Source organism: Vigna umbellata, chromosome 1 (assembly GCF_029865625.1).
Source record: "Vigna umbellata cultivar VRB3 chromosome 1, Vumbellata_1.0, whole genome shotgun sequence".
Lineage (NCBI taxonomy): Eukaryota > Viridiplantae > Streptophyta > Magnoliopsida > Fabales > Fabaceae > Vigna > Vigna umbellata.
Window position 1 is genome coordinate 41,016,571 of NC_142165.1, and position 17,848 is coordinate 41,034,418.

The following is a 17,848-nucleotide window of genomic DNA, read 5'->3' on the forward strand; positions in this document are numbered from 1 at the left end:
AATAAATTATAATGAAATATAATTTTTTTTAATTTTTAATTACAAAATTAAAATAGTTATAGATAAACTATTGAATTGAGATTATTTTATAAAAAATTTAATTTAATAATAAAAATAATTAAAATCATAAAAAAAATTTATTCAACAATATTAAAAAACTTTAGTTATTAATTAAATATAATTTTAATTATTTTAAATATATTTAAAAATATTATTTATAAATTATAAATGATTTTAATTAATAAAAAAATTAAAAAAAATAAAAATATGTGAGTGCACAACTTCAATAAGAAAAGTCCTCAACTCTATGCAACTTCAGAAAAGTTATAGATTTATATCTTATTTATAGATATTTAATTTTCTTACTTTTACTTAATATAAAGTTATTATTCTAGATGGGATTTAAACATTATTTAAATTTCTAGTATTAAGATAAAATTTACATTCATTTATATATTATAATTTAATTATCTCCACGTCCAACTAATATCGACAAAAATATATTAAAGAAGTAAAATTTAATACATTGAAATATGTATATCTAAAATATTTGTAATTTAATCTTATAAAATTAACTCATATAAAATAATAATTATATTCATAACTACTCGTCTAATCAATATCAAATCTCTCACTATTAAATTATAAATTATAGCCGTAATCTTTTATATTGACCAGTGCTAAATTATAAAGGGTGTTGCTCCCTCCACCACCTCAAGTGCTCCCTGCACCTCTCCACTATTTTCTTTTATTCCAAAAATATTCTACACTTCCCCACTATTTTCTTTTATTCCAAAAATACCCTACACCTCCCCACTATCTTTAACAATCTTTCTCTCTCTACATTAATGGAGCATTCATATGGCTTAAATTTAAACTTATGATATATTACAAAATATAAATTTCAGAGGAAACTTCAATATTAGTGCTTCTACCACTTCCATTTATAAACTTAAAAGTTAGATACAAATACAAAATAATAAACATAATAATATTAATAGTAAATAATATATTATTATTATTATATACTAACTTTATAATGACGAAAGAACTAAATAAATTTCAAATCTTTAACAAATAATTTTTTTTTATATATTTTAAGTATTTAATAATATTTTTATATTATTTATCTAATGAATTAAATACTTTATTCAAATTATTTGAGTCAAACATGTCGGTAAGTTAAAACATAATATAATAAAAAATTATAGATATTAAATGTAAAAAAAACACACATATATATATAAATATTTTTCTAGAAATTTAGAACAAAATTTTACCATTTATTAAGTAATTTGAAAAAAAAATATTGAACAGTGAAAATAAGATTGAATCAAAATTATTTAAGGAAAAGTGTAAATAAAATTTTGCAATATGTTACACGTTTAAATCTGAGCCATGTGAATGCTCCATTAATGTGGAGAGAGAAAGAGAAAGATTGTTGAATATAATTGGGAGGTGTGGGGTATTTTTGGAATAAAATAAAATATTGGGGAGGTGTAGAATATTTTTGAAATAAAAGAAAATAGTGGAAAGGTGCAGGGAGCACTTGGGGTGGTGGAAGGAGCAACACCCAATTATAAATTATAGCACATAATAGACCAGTGAAACCCTAGAAGGGAATAGAAGCAATTCAGAGCAATCATTTTTCTGTTTTTTCTTTTCTTTTTCCATCCATTTTTACACTATTAAAATCATTCAAATATAACAAGCTCAATTATTAGAATCATACAATGAGTTTTTACTTTAATCCATAATTACTAAGATAAATTACTAACACTTATTAGGGCTCTTGTTGATTGATAAGTATGAAAAATACATATTTTTAAACTTATTAATTAGCTCAAAATTTGTATTTATTCATGAAATAATGTGTTTCCTAATAGAAAAAAGTTGTAATAGGAAGTTAGAAAGTGTGTAGTAAATTGTACAGGAATTTATACATCAAAGGTGGAGTGTTGTCAGATGTTTCTTGCTAAGCCAACATTAAATCGCTCAGCTAAAAAGATAATTATTCGCTCAGCACACTAAAATAATTCGCTGAGGGAAGTATGGACAGTTAAAGAATATGCAGTTGATTATTCGTTCAGCGCATGATAGTTGTGCGCTGAGCAAATTAATTAAATCAGAATTAGCTTTTAAGTTCGAGACAGACAAAAAAAAAGGGAACAGAGGAAAGAAACGAAAACATGTCAGGAACTTCAAGAAACTACTTCAAAGCATCAAGACACCATTGTTGTAAGGAATTGTTTCAAATGTGTACTTTCTAGATGATTGTACAAAAGAAAATTAATATATTTTTTATACTTTTTTTCTCACATATATCTTCAATAGTAAAACACAAAATCATTTTTATTCTCATTTTTCTCCTATTTTATTTCATCATTGAATAAAAAGAATAAGTAAAATACAAACGTATTATCTATTCTATTTCATTTTTAAAATTTGACCAACTAGTGAAATATTGTATTAATTTGATAATATAATATTTCTTATACGTGATTTTTTTTTCTTTTGCAAAAGTATTTTTGTATGATAACTTTTGTAATATAAATTTTTGAATAGTTATATTTTGTCTTCTTTGTAATTCTTACATTCTAACTAATTTATTTTTATTTTTATTTAATTTTTTGTATGAAAATTCTTTTTAGGAATATAAAACTAAATCTTAACTATTACATCTTGTATAACTAATTTTTAAGTTACATTCGTTATATATTTCTTTTATAATAATCCCATCTCTTAAAATTTTGCTTTTGATTCAATTTTGATGATTTAATAATTTGGAAGAAAAAACCAAGAATAATCTTTTAAACATGTATGATTTTTTTTAGAGTTTTAATTATATTAAATTGTATACTCACTTTTTTTTTATCATTCACAACGATTATATATATATATATATATATATATATATATATATATATGAATTATTTTATAACTTTTTTCATTAAATGAGGGCAATTTTAGAAGGTATTATACTTATCAAGGATTACATGATTTATCTTAATCTCATATACAACGCATTTTTTTTAAATCTCTTTAATGCACTTTTAATTTTAAATGTTAATTTAATTCATGATAATTAAAACAATCTTGTATTAAGCTATATATTATTTATTTTGAATATAAAATATATCATTTATCCATTCAAAATATATTTTTTAATACAAAATTTATTATATATTATTTATACATTTGAATTTATTTCTGATAATAAATTAAATGTATTTTCTATTGAGAAAATATACATTTTACCTTTTGGTCTGTAGAAAAGTTTCTCGATTTTTAGTTTTCGTAAAAACAACACTGTCCTTTTTTATATTAGTCATTCTATTATATCTATTTTTCATTTTCATATTATAATATTTTATTTATTTTTCATTAATCTTTAAAAAAAATACTTAATATATGTTATTGTCTGTTTCATATTAAGTTTCATTTTTCAAAACCTGGGTATAGGCGTCTCATGGAGACCAACTGCCCGTTGGTTGAAGAAAAAGTAGGTATAAGATTTATGAGAATGTACTTCATGAACCAACTAATACATATACAAATTCTTTTATATTCACATACTTGTAATTAAGATCTAGCCTACCAATGCTATAATAAACTAAAATGATTATCTTCGTTTTTAAAATGATAAGTAGGTTAACAATTTTATCATTGATTATCTTTCCAATATAAAGTACGTTGATAGTTTAAGTGCATTTAATAATCTTATATAGTTATATATACTTTATGAGTTAAGGGCAAAATAAGTTTACATACATATTTATTAAGTTTCACGATTTAAAGTAATAATATTTTAGACCAAGTAATTAACCATAAAAATGTTATTTCAACGAATTTGAGATTATAAAAATTGATATTGTTTACAGGGACAAAAAAACTCTCTATTTACTTCTAAAAATTAGTGTATGATTTGATTGATATGACAGATTAAAAAAATTTACTTCTAAATTCACTCTTATTTATCTCCAAATCCACTCAAATAAACAACAAAAATATTTACCTTCAAATCCTCTCAAATCCCCTCAATTACTTCCCCAAATCCATTCAAGTGAACAAAGTCTTAATTTTTAACTCCCAAAATCAATTATTAGATTTGGAGTATTGATGGTTTTGAAGATTAAAGCTCTATTATAATTTTATTCTTAAAAACCATCTCGGAGAACTAGGAAAGAAATCTGTATTTAAATTGGTTCATTTGAGCGTTTATCACTAGGCCGAAAGATATAGTTGACGATCAGGACACAATTTTTTTTCACTTAAAAGCTAGCAATCTAACCGTTTTTGTTAAGACAAAAACTCTCTTAACCCTCAACTCCTATTGCATCTGAAGTATTGTTTGCTTTGAAGTTTAAGTTCCCTTATAGGATTAAAGAATGAATATGTATTTAAATTGATTAAATCGAAAACTTACCACTAGATCAAAAATTGGTTGTATTTAAACAACCTAGTTGTCACGATTCAATTGTGACTTTCAAAAGCATTATATTACACCCCAATTATGATTACCTTACTAATTAAAGCATTACATATTTGATTATACTAGTGCAGAATTGGGCTTTAACGTACGTCACCTCGTAGACGTCGAACCACAAAATAACCAACGTAAATTATTGAACGATGGCATTTTTGTAAATAAATGGGCATATAAACGTCTCTTAGGAGGGAATAGACGTCGGGGCCCCTCCTAACAGACCTCTTAATGCTTGACAAGTAGGTGAAAATTCATTTTTTTCCGTCTTAGAGACGTCCGATCTCGTCACCTCGACGTCTATATTCGATTATATATAGACATCGGTGTCCCTCCTAACGAATATGTATATGTTTGACAGGTAGATGAAAAGTTATTTTTTTCCACCATACAGATGTCGGATCATGCCATCCGACGTCTAAATGGCCTGATGAAAAGTTGTTTTGGACGTCATATTAGTGAGGGTCCCGATGTCTAGTCCATAATAGACGTCGGTTCACCTGGGGAGCCGACGTCTAGTTTGCTGTTAAATGAGACATCAAATCCGCTGTTACGAGCACTTGATCGTCTTCCTTCTCGTCTTTTCTCTCTGCGGCATTGCTTTTCCAGGTGCGTTTTTGTCTCTTTTGAACTGTTTAAACGTACTTGTATTCCGATTATATTAGTCTTTGGTTGATTATCTTTCATTTGAACCGATTAAAGTGAGTTTTTGTTGTGTTTTGGTGCAGTTTTTCTAGTGTCTTTGGGTAGCGTTGTACTGCATTCTCCCTTTACTAGTTTCCTCGTAAGAAAAACTTGCGTCTTTTGGATGTCTTATAGCGTTTCAACCAAAAACCGAACTTCGTTCCTTGCCTAGTTCTATTGTCATCGTTCGTTTTCATTAGCGGTTTTAATGGAACTAGACAAGGACCCAGATTCGATTTTCGGTTGAAATGCCATAAAAGATCTAAAAGACGCAACCTTTTCTATGACGAAACTAGCAAAGGGAAGAAGGTGCTACTATGCTACTCAAAGACACGAGTTGCAGTAGACGTCGGTTAATGCAATGTGTCCGGCATCCATGGAGCCCTTTAGACGTCGGGGTCATGTAGTAACTGACATCTATGGAGCCCTTTAGATGTCGGGTCATGCAGTAACCGACGTCTATAAAGACGTCGGACCTGTTTGAGTTCGACGTTTGATTAACGTCACCCACAAAGACATCGGTTCTAGAGCTGACGTCAAAAGGACAAAATAACAGACGTTAAATGTCCTTTCTACACTAGTGTAAAAATCATAAACAAACATGAGTGTATAATATGTATTTATAGTCCTCCATGATTTAAGCTTTCAAATATAATTAATCCTTTATCAAATAGGAGATCTATACACTACAACATAAACAATAACAACTATACTCTTTTATAAGAACACCATGAGTAGTCTTATTAATTCACAATTTTTCTACTTACACTATCCTCATATTTAACATAGAATCATAGAATGTGGAAAATCCACAACACAACCAACAATAAGATAAGTTATTGTATTATAACAAATTATATAATTTATAATATATCATATTATGATATATATATATATATATATATATATATATATATATATATATTATTTCTAACCTCTATAAGCATTTTGCTAAGAAGATCGTGAACTTCAGACCGTTTTTTCAAATTTTCTACTTCTCTTTTCAAAAGTTTGTCCTCTTTCTGTAATTTCAAGATCTGTTCTTGCAATTCATTATTATCTCGTTGCAATTTACTATTATGGTCTCACTGTGCATGTCTTTGGTCAAGGGACCGATTTCCTCAAGTAATTTTTTAAAAGTCTGAAAAAAAAAATTAACAACTTCTTTAACAAAGAACAAATGACACTGAGGAATGTAGTCGATTTCCTTCTATCGACCTGAATCAATTTGAATTTTCTTCTAAATGAAATCCTTAAACAATTTAAGAGAATTTTTCATGATTCCAAATTCCCTTGAGCGCATGCTCAAAGATCGAAAAGATAATAGAATTTAATTACAATATTTATAGTATATTTAATTTTAAATTTATTTTTATAACACAAAAATAGTAGGAAGAGGACGAAGTGGAGTACGAGGTCAAGGAAGATGCCACTGACGGTTTTTACTTGTAGCTTGAAATCATATGTTGCATAGGAACATGATGTCCAATAATAATATGTTATACTAATACTAGTATACCTAGAAGTTAGTATTATAGAAAATTAAATCATACCCATAGTTATTTTTTCTACACCTGGACATTTTGTTGTTTTTGGGTCATTAGCTGAGCTGATATAACATAATGATTTTGTCGCCCTTACTTTTCAGTCTAGTTATACCAGACTGACTACCTATATTAGTCTAGCTATACCAGATTTCTCATTAACATTATTTTAAATTTTGTACGATTTTAAAAACTATCAAACTAAATGATCTGGTCCAATTTCCAAAACAAATTAATAATATATAATAATATAATATATTAAAAAATCATTTTTAATAAAAATATCACCATAACATTTATACAAATAATAAATTTTATCTTAATTTAAAGAGGAACACTAATATAATATTTTATAAAATCATTTTTAATAAAAATATTTATACAATATTTATATAAATAATAAATTTTGTTTTAATTTTGAAAAAACAACATTATTTCATTTCAAAAAAATTATAATTAAACTAATTTATATATATATATTAAAATCAAAATAAAAACAATAATTCTGACACGTGATCATGACAATATCAAGTGACATTACTCTGATCATGACAATATCAAGTGCCACATTAGAAACATGACGTGTAATGATACAATTTTTACAAAAAAGATTTAAAAAGTTTTCAAATAATTTTAAAAAATTACAAAAACCACGTATTAACAAATGACATACCTTAATAGCATTAGTATATTTTCAAAAAAATAACCTAATTGAAACCTTTTTAAAAACGAAAACTAAAAACAGGCCCATTTACCATGTGACTAATTAAGTCTTTATAGTTATATATAAATAATATACTGAACTACATTGTTCTAAAATATGTATTTGGAAAGATTATTTCCACAAAAAATAAGCTCAATAACATTATTTATTTCTATGCAATAATTAATACTGATTTTGTAAGCTCAAAAACTCTAGGTTGAACTTAATCCTTTATTTTTCTAAACTATAATTTCACAAAAAGGGCAAGCATCCAAAATAAAAGTATTATTCCACATAAATAAAAGTTAGCTAATTTATTACTTCTTTAACCAAATAATCAAATTTACTAATATCTTCTTCTCTTTTGAGAAGATGGCCCAACAATTACAGTTATCCATCAATGACAATTAATCCACCCACCGAAAATTTTTGAGTAATTAAGAAATTCAACGTAGGTATCCTTCAAATTGTACATGCTTTGAACTCCATGGTCATGGGGTAGATGTCTTAGGAGCCAAACATGCCACTAGTGAAACCTTTTTGGGGGAACGAAAATATTAAGAACTGAAATGCTGGCAAATTACCCGCATTTACTGAAAATAATCTCAATATCTTCCTAAATTAAATTAATCCTTACTTACAAGTTACAGCAAAACTTAGAATGAAAGATAATACATATAGCAGAAATGGGGAAGGAGTAAAGGTAGGAGATCTAATACACAGAAAAAGAGAGGTGGGTAGAAAGATTCAATTGACATTATGTTGCAGGCTTGACCTTTGGGACATCATCAAGAATGAAAGGACCAAGCTTACCTGTCCTGAATAGAGCAAGTAACTTCTTGGATACCATTAACCGTGCTTCTGAAGCCTTGTGAGGTATCTTCATTGCCTTTTGGAGTGCACTAAATTGCAGGTCAATAAGGCACTCCAGGTCATTCTCGTCTTCCACATTCCCATTGAATTCTGTTAGAGTTGAATAGAGCGCATGCTGAACTCCCATTACAAGATCCTATTGTAGAATGAGAATAAATTAATTTCAAGAAACAAAAAAAAATATGGGAAACGTGGGTAATTTCCATCATCACAGATTGCAACATCAAATGCAAGAAACGTAGTTCAGAAACACCTTGGTAACTTCAGATGCAAGACAAAGTAGAACTAAATATAGGAGACAGTAAGTCCTTCCCAAAAAAAGTGTGCTTGCAGACAAATTCATGTATCGTCTAGGTTTTAACAAAACATCGTCAAAAAATCCAAGGCAAAAAGATTTGTAATATAATGGGATTAAAACAACTGGGAAGTGTAATATAATTGGGACTTCGTCAGCCAAGGTGTGAAAATTTCCAGCATTGGTAGTTAAAAGCGTGATATTCCATTACACAGAAGAAAATCTACAGAAAACTGCTGCTTGTTACCTCAACATACACCAAATCAGATCTATTTGGCGGATTTCTTCTCTTTGGCTTAAGATTTTTCAGACTATATTCATGATTCACCTCCGCTTCGTATTCAATCCCATCCAGTCTCCTATTATTTAGGTGCTTCCAGTGAAATGGAGTCCCCCGAGTATCCAAAACTGCCAATAAGTACTGCGCAATACGCTCCTCACCCACTATTGAATCTTTGACTGACCCTGTCAATTCATCAACCATGTTTGCATGACATAATATATCAGGACACGTGCTACAAAGGATACATATTCAGAAACCCAACCGCTGTAGATGCACTACCTAGTCCCATTTTTTCCCATACTAAGTGGAACTCGTAAGAAAATGAGATATTCAATTGTCAAAACTGGTCTGGGAAAATAACTAAAGAATGTGTAAGATGTAGGGCAAAAAATAAGAACTTCTATCTACAATGACGGCTTGAAAACAAAGATAGTTAGCTTAAAAATGACAAAAATATGCCACATTGAAAAGATACTTAATTCAGTTACCCATGAACATTAGTACGGAAAAGGAAACAATCACGAAAGTCTTTAAATTACTCGTAGCGATTTCAAACTACATAATTTTGTTTTTTCTAACAAAGTTTTCCACCCACTGAAAAATGCCACCTCCACATTTTCATTGCCCTTGGGTGCCCCATAATGCCTATTCACAGACTAAAACCAGCCCTTTTGCTTATGCTATCACGATAAAATTGATTAGATCCTCAAAAGTTATTAGAGTATAAAATAAATGTTCATTATTCCATATTTAGAGTATATAAACCACCAGCTGTGAAATAAGACAAAAATCACCTTCTATTACTTTGTCCACTAAAGAAAACAGAAAATACATAACAAGGAAATTGATTGTTTGATGCAAAGGTAGTTTAAACACAATCAATAAAAAAAATGGGACTACAACAAAAGTTGAGCAATCAACTGACTTTTATATCCCGCCTAAAGTATCTACTTGAAAACATCAACCACAACTTCAAAATCAATTCCACATAAATGGGAATAGATCATCACTGTAAAAAGTAATGGAATCAAATTAATCAAATTTAACGCCAAATTCAAATTAAAACCTAGCAAGGTTATCTTACGTTCATTAATGTGAGACCTAATCACAAGAATAGTAAGAATCCTCCTTGTAACCCATAGTGAATCAGGAGAAGCATACCAATCCTTCACAGAGCACGTTCTCAAACTAACGCAAATGATTGGCCTAATGGAACACTGACAGCTTTCCAATTTCAAGAATTGCTAATAACTAAGGAATGAGATAATAAGAGATAGGATTCTCGACCATTGAAGGGACAAGAAGATTCAAAATTACAGGCCCGTAATAAAGTTAAAGGATTCTACTGAAAATTAAATTCAACCTAGTAAATAGACAAAACAATTCACTAATTTGTCCTCTCCTACTGTCCCACCAAGGCATCCACTTCAATTGATTAAATGAAATAAAATAATAAACAAGCAATGTGGTTTGCAAGTAAAACATAAGAATATAAGAGACAACGCAGACACTGAATCATATCATATAAAAGAAGACTGTTGTTTATAAATTTAAACACTCTCCTTATTTTACTTTAAAACAATTGGCTAGCCAAGACATCAGTAAGAAGTCTTGTTTGTATTCTATGTATAGAAATAACAGCAGCAATTATAGGTTTGCAATCTAGCTTGTAGACACAATGAAAACTGGCAGGAAGAAAAAAATCAAATTAAATCTTTTATTCATATTCCAGTAAACAAACATAGCTCCCAGAAAAGGCTTTGAATAAATACACAGGAATCAAACATGTTGGGGATAAATAAATGTAATTTCAGAACATAGTTTTAGTCAACATAGTCATGCTCCGATAATAATATGTCAAATATTACCACGATAACAATGTCAAATTTTACGAATGACAGAAATATTTACGATAAATTTTAAAAGACGTAGTACCTGCCAGAGCCAGCTTTAACCCTGTCTCTATGTCCGAGATACTCGGAACCAATACCCCAGGGGAATCCAGGACATATATACTTGGTTTATGTGCTATCTGAAACATCAGGTCAAAGTCATTGTTTAATTATGGAACCACCAACTAAAAATAGAATCAATTGACAGACGGATTATAAAACAAAATGCAGGAAAAAAATAGAATATGCATTGATTTCCTTCTACCTTTTCGTTTGCAAATACTTTCTTCGTTTATATGCCAAATCATAAATAATCAAGCCAACATTAAAAACTTTCAGGAATTAGGAATGGAAGAGAATAATAATCTCTCAAAAATATCTTGACAAAACAAAAAATAAAACCTATTTCTGAAACAGTTAGCAGGTTTCCAATATTTTCAAGGAAGGGTAACTAACCAGTATGTAGTACAATACACAACTATATATGCAGTACATAAGGGTATACTTTGTAGGTACGATATTTTGATCGTATGGCTCACTAATATAAATTTCTTTTCCTCAAACAAAAAGGTCTAAATCATATATACTCATGAAATTCTTACATTTATTTACACTTGTATTTTTTAAAGAATTTCCTACTAAAATGGCAAGCTTCGTTAAGCTTTCATGTTTTGTGTGTGAGAGAGAAAATAATTAATTGTGTTTTAAAACTGATTCAAATCATTAGTGCATTTAATCTTGGGACTCTTACTACTTCCATCACGAAAAACATGGAAAATGTCACATTTTCTTTCATTTTATCAACCAAAGGTTAAAACAATATTTCATAAAGTTGTTTATCATCCATCCCCTTTTCTCCCCAGCACGTTTTTGTTGACTATTCCAAAAGCTTCAGCTAAGGCAATAACGTATTGCTTGCCTTTCATGCTATTTTCTTCCATGATCCCTGTTCACTTATCTAACAGGGAGCATGTTGCCCCTTGCAACAATTAGGAATGTTTACCCTATTGATCTAGATTGCAAAAGTACACAATTAGATAATAGTTGGAACATCAGACGCTATAGGTGAGAACAAAACCAGTACTTCACTCCAAAATATGAATGTGTACTAAAATACCAACCAGTACAACAAGAACCCATGATTCAAATGACTTAAGATTAAAAACAGAGAAATATATTTTGGAGGGCTTGAGAGATCCCTCTCCTAATCTTCTATTTATAATGAAAAACTGATACACGAGTACATGAAAAATTAAGAGACTATACTAGACACTACAGTGCAAAACTAGGTACTGACTATAGGTACAACTAATAAATTATCTACCACACTACATCATACTTAGGCTTAATGATGATACATAGATGTAATAATTCTAACAAAATGAATGAAAACATTTTTATTAGACACATGAATCTAAATTTGATTCATGTAACTCAATGATGCTGTTTCAATTTATTTTGAAGATAATCAGCTGCTTTTCCCAAGGAGCTTCCAAAAAACACAAAAAGTAAAACCCCTAAAATATGCTATTCAAAAACACACACTCAAGGAAGAGCATCGATACATTAAACAGAACAAAGGAAGCCTTGTCTCTAGCATAAACTTATGCCCTAATTCCAATGAATCACAATGGAATAAACAAGAATTGTAGTTCTGCAGCACATAAAATAATGTGTTTGCACGTGGAGGCAACAGAACTAGAAACTAGAGACAAGAAAAACAGTAATCATTTATATCATTTGCAGAAATTAACTTTTAAACCTAAACCACCAACTAGAGAAATACAGAGTACGCATAATATTAATACTTAGTCACTTGAGAAATATAGATCAGCTATCTTTAATTTCATTTAAAGTGGCTGAACCTAGGCAGCCTATATCAAAACAACAACCTTAAGGTCCTCATTACATAAAATTCTCCCTAAGTATTAATATGTAAGGAATAAGAAAAGAAAAAACCAAGGCACAATCTACTTATTTGTCTCAGTTTTTGAGAAAGTTTAATGAGAAAGGCAATATAAAAGTTAATTACATATGTTCATTTTAGCTTACACGAGAAGTTTGTTGTATCTTATTTTCTTATTGAATAAATTTATCTAAACAGGACATAATTAGTATATTTTTTCACCATTATAACTTGAACATCTGGTTTAATTTTATGTTCATGTTTGTCAACCAGACCTTAAATCCTGCTATGTCTTGAGTAACACCAGGTAACGGACCCACAGCAGCACGCTTCATCTTCTCTTGCGCTATCAAAGAACACCACTTCAATTCCAAAACAAAATAAAATAAAAAAAAAATCATTCAAGTCAATGGTTTCGCGAATTCGCGAAACTATTACCTGTAAAGCGAGACTTTGCAATCTGATGAATGGAGTTAATCAAAGCAGACTTGCCAACATTGGGAACACCGACCACCATCACAAGTAGTGTCGGTTCCCGGCAAATGACTTCTTTCAGCTTGAACTCCACCAGCTCTAGAAGCTTCCTCACAGAACTCTGACTGTGAGCGTTTATTGCAATGCAATCCTGCTTGCACGTTTCGAAATAATGCGTCCATTTCTGTAGCAACAACACGCCGCGTGAATAACTTAACAGGTAAACAACAATGACAAGGATACTGATGATGGTGATGATTTTACATGCATGATGTTAGGGTTGGCAAGGTCTTTTTTATTGAGTGCCACGACGCGTCGTTTAGTGGAGAGGTGGGGCTGGAGATCGACGTTGGCAGAGGAGAGAGGAAGTCGAGCATCTCGGACTTCGATGACTAGGTCGGAGAGTTTGAGACGTTGACGGATGGCGCGTCTGGCGGCGGCCATGTGGCCAGGGAACCAGTTGATAGCTCCTCCGCCGACGTTGAACGCCATGTCTCCTAAACTTAAAGGGGTGGGCAAACTGCACTATCTGCACTGTACTATAAACCAAATAGAGTTAACTATAAAATAGTTCAAATAAACTGAACTATATTTTAGTTCAGTTACACTGCAATACAGTTCAGTAAACTATTTATTGTGCAGTTCAAAGTTCAGTAAATATACATGCTTCTGCATTGTGAAAACAGATCAGAATTAAAGCTAAAGCCTAGAGCCTAAAGGATATATAGCAAGATGAAAACAGTTCTCAATTACAGGCAATTACATCATGTAACATGTATCAAGCTATGATATCTTCCCCTGGGAACTTCAAGGCCTCGGCCATACGAAGGCAAGGGTTCAACAACATCCCGATGAGATGGATTCTAAACAAGTAATAACAGCATGTAAAAACCGAAACCCAGATAAAAACACACCCCGTATCAGAACATGAACCATCACTACACGCAAAGGATCAGCAGAAAAAGGCAGGACCAATCAAAAGTCTTCAAAAACTCTTATAAATAGAAAAATGAATTAATCACGTAAAATTTTCTTTTCTTGTATTCTTATGATTATAGAGATTTTACTTTGACAATAATCTTTTCGAATGACATATCAATGACAGAAGAGAAGCAGTAAGAGAGAAAGTAACCTTTTTTAAGATTTCTAATAAAGTAACCTTTTTTAAGATTTCTAATAATCTCAGAGATAGCTGCAACCTCAATTTTGTTGATCAAACTATGACCACTGTTAGACTGTTCTTTACCCTTAGAAATGTTTATAAAAGAATATGAAGCATACATTTTCCCATCAAGATAACTTTTATCATAGCTTACTCCTCTGACAATAATGGATGTGAACCACACAATGAAAAAATAATTAAAACTACGCAGGAGAATCAAGGACAAGATATTAATTAGAGAACTTACATCAGTGCTTCTTTCTTGATCTTCAATCATCCAAATTAATAGGAGACCGGTTAACAACATTGGTTAACAATTACATGTGTTAATTAAAACAAACATATAAATAAACCAGTGAAGAAAAACAAGTATATAACACCTCCATGTTTATAGGAGTTTCTGTTGCATGCACACGACAACTTTCACAAAAGTATTGTCACTGTCATTACAATGGTCTCACAACCCAAGCAATATTAGCATACACTTATAATGTTTAAAGGCAGTCCATTATAAATTATCAAGTAGATCACTGGAAATTAAGCTACATAAAAAGGTTGAATGCAAAGGGAAGACCACCTTTTCAGCATCTAATTGATCAAACAAACAAATAAGAATATCAAATAGAAAGTGATAATTTCTTATTCAGGACCCAGAATTACCGTGGCTCTTCAATAACAGTGGAGGATTTTCTTCTTCAATAACTTGGAAATCAGGATTAGATGGTGGATAATATTGAAATCCACTGTTTTTGATTTATCATCATCAAAAGTCACCTGGAAATTAAGAGAGTTGTTAGATATAATTAAAATTTCCCATATTGATCTTGAGACTTCTTTTTTCTATAAAATATTTCTATAAAGCTTTTCAGTGCTAGGAAGGAAGAATAAATAAGTTAATTGGAAGTATCTAAGGACTATTAAGAACTGTGTGAAGAAGAATACTTTCCAATTTTGGTCAAAAGTGTTGCAGCAGGGAATTTTAAGTATAATTCAGTACAGTTAACTATAATTCAGTACAGTACAATTACTTTTGCCCAGCCCTAGTTGAAATGTTGCACAGTTTGTAATTTATGTTGCAGTCTCCCATATTTGCATGTTGACTAAGGAGGTTTCATAAATTTAGGCCCTGTTCTCGTCAATAATGGCTTCAGCTAATAATAAGAATAAATTGATGGAAGTATTTTTATATCACGTTCAAAGCAAAGAAGGAAAATTCAGGGGAACAAAAAGCTGTTTTAAATTATGTAGTAATTCTAATTATAATAATAATATAGTAAAAAGGAAAGAACCCCTCTTTCGTTCATTCCACTGATTGAACTGCAAACTGAAATTGGTTCGAAGAAAATATAAAAGAAGCATATTATAGATCATTGTTAAGACTAGTAAAACATATGAAAACGTGACAACCTCTCATCCTTTATTTTTTGGCTGAAGAAAGAACAAAGCCAGAACTTTTCATATTATCATTGTTTCATCTCATTACTCCCCTTTGACTTCATTTAATTCTGCAGAGAGCTGCACTAATTGTAATATGCTCTATTATATATGAAATAACTCTCAGCAAACAACCAAATGCACATTCAAATCTCTGTGCTTCTACTATTTTCAGTTAATTATAATACTTCTAAATATTACTTCATAAATGAAAATGTCTGCAAATATAAGAAAAACAGAGAGAAAAGCATTAATGTAACTTTATGGTTTTTAAACAAAGTCAATGCAACAGTTAAAGTTAAGAAACTTTTATCCTATAAGATTTATTTGAACTTGTTTTATACCAATTTAAAAGCTTGGCAATCACAATATAATCCCAGAATTTAAGCCCATTTTTTTCCTTCAAAGCCCAACTACTTAACCTAGCTCACTCCATTGCCTAAAAACCATCAAGTAACCCCATACAAATCAATGCCTAAAAACTGCTGAGTCATGACTGCCTCTCTTCTATAAATATAAAATGTTGTGTATACTGCTCTCCATTGGCCAAAATATGCTGCCAATGCTACTCTCCCTTTACCAAAAAACAAATAATTTTGCTCTCCTTTTGGCTATTTAATATCACTTCTACTCACTCCCATTCCATTCCATCTTTCTCCCTCTTTGTTTATTACCACTGAACTGTAGCATACCCCTCTGCTCTTCCTTTACAATGAACCAAATTGCATCTCGCAGCAAATTATTATTCACACCAAAGTGCATCGCTTTCCAAAGTGTTTCACTTTACCAGTTGATGAAGCAGTTATTAATCACACACAAAATATCTCCAAAGTTTAGATAAAACGTGGAATACTACTATGTCTGAAACCCAACTCATCATTCACAAATCCAGATTCGCGAAATATATGAGGAACTACATTTTAGTAATATTCTCTAGTTAATTGTACAAAGGTATGTCATGCATCTCAACCAAATACTGTTACCACCACTGGGCCCAGATGAATACACTCAAGTGCATCGGTTTTTACTTTTATTTATCCTTTCGAAAGAGAGAGGAAAACATTCGTACCTTTGGAGAATGATTTGCCTTTGCTTCTCTGTCCAGGAGAAGTGTTCTCACAACTTCCGATGGTGGTAACAGTTCAGCGACGGCAGAGTGCGGCAAAGCCTTTCGTAGTTTGACGACGAGTGCGGCAAAGCCTCCGACAGCAGCGAGCCTTCTACCGCGGTGAGTCTTCGACGACGAGAGCCTTGTACGGCAACAAGACTTCAAGGGCGGCGAGTCTTCAAAAGTAACGAGCCTTTGACACTATGAGCAAGGAATGTAACGGGAATAAGAAACCTAAACCTAAACCACACTTAACTACTTAAATTCTAGTTGCTAGTTTGTTTTTTTTTCACTCATGTGGCAACATTTTAAAATTTGGTTTAGCCATTTCTATTGTATAGTTAAGCCATAACTTAATAGGTGAAATTTAATTAGAAGTTTGACATAAAGTTACTGAACTTGGCAAGATGTTTTCAAATTATAAAATTTAGGATGAAAGGGAAATGAAATTCATAAAGAATAACTAGTTAGAGTCGCGAAACAGTGTAAGGCACCTATTCATGGTTCGTTTATTGTGCTAGAAATGATGCAGAGACTACTTTTCACATTAGACCTATAGAATAGGCCTATAGATACTTCATTCAATCCATATATGATACAAGCAATAATATTCAGAAGACAGAGTATATCAATCCATCTTCACAAAGAAGAAGTCAAAAGAAAGGTTGTTAACAAGTCCATTAGTTAACAATAGACAAGACAAATATAAATGTTCAATGTTAGAGATATTACAAAATCAAATATCATAAATGTTATGCACCAAATCTGAAGTTAAAAGGAAAATCAAAGTCATATAGACCCCACGATGAAGTTGGTCCAGGTTTAACACACACAAATTAACAAAAACTAATAAAACTTCAGTTATCTGAAGCATTAGTTTATACAATTTCAGGATTCCTGCATCACTTTTTTTGTTTTCTGTTTGCTACAACTAGACCTATTGTATTGCCTACTTTGTGACTGTAATATGAACAATGGATAATTATGTCTCATTATATAAGTAGAAT

General features: G+C 30.6%; 1 protein-coding gene across 4 annotated transcripts; it reads right to left on the reverse strand.

Annotated features, from left to right (window-relative positions):
* Positions 1–7,709: 7,709 nt before the first annotated feature.
* On the reverse strand, positions 7,710–17,062 carry LOC124847591 (short integuments 2, mitochondrial-like). 4 transcript variants are annotated; one of them, XM_088103101.1, is made up of 8 exons: positions 16,803–17,062; positions 14,960–15,073; positions 13,402–13,671; positions 13,102–13,321; positions 12,939–13,009; positions 10,801–10,897; positions 8,830–9,047; positions 7,710–8,423 (listed from the first exon to the last, which is right to left on the reverse strand). In XM_088103101.1, exons 3-8 carry the CDS (start codon positions 13,627–13,629, stop codon positions 8,172–8,174), a joined length of 1,086 nt encoding a protein of 361 aa, XP_087959227.1. In that variant the 5' UTR covers positions 13,630–13,671; positions 14,960–15,073; positions 16,803–17,062; the 3' UTR covers positions 7,710–8,171. The 4 variants fall into 4 exon arrangements, with proteins under 4 accessions (XP_087959227.1, XP_087959226.1, XP_087959229.1 ...); XM_088103100.1 differs by having other exon boundaries at positions 13,402–13,676; XM_088103103.1 differs by lacking the exon at positions 16,803–17,062 and adding an exon at positions 15,328–15,467.
* Between the last annotated feature and the right edge of the window lie 786 nt (positions 17,063–17,848).

Coding starts and splice junctions, on each gene's coding strand:
- LOC124847591 (XM_088103101.1), bottom strand. CDS start 13,629: ATGGCGTTCAACGTCGGCGGAGGAGCTATCAACTGGTTCCCTGGCCAC. Junction 10,898..12,938: donor AAGACATAGCAGGATTTAAG/GTCTGGTTGACA, acceptor CTGATGTTTCAG/ATAGCACATAAACCAAGTAT. Junction 8,424..8,829: donor CTGATTTGGTGTATGTTGAG/GTAACAAGCAGC, acceptor ATTCTACAATAG/GATCTTGTAATGGGAGTTCA.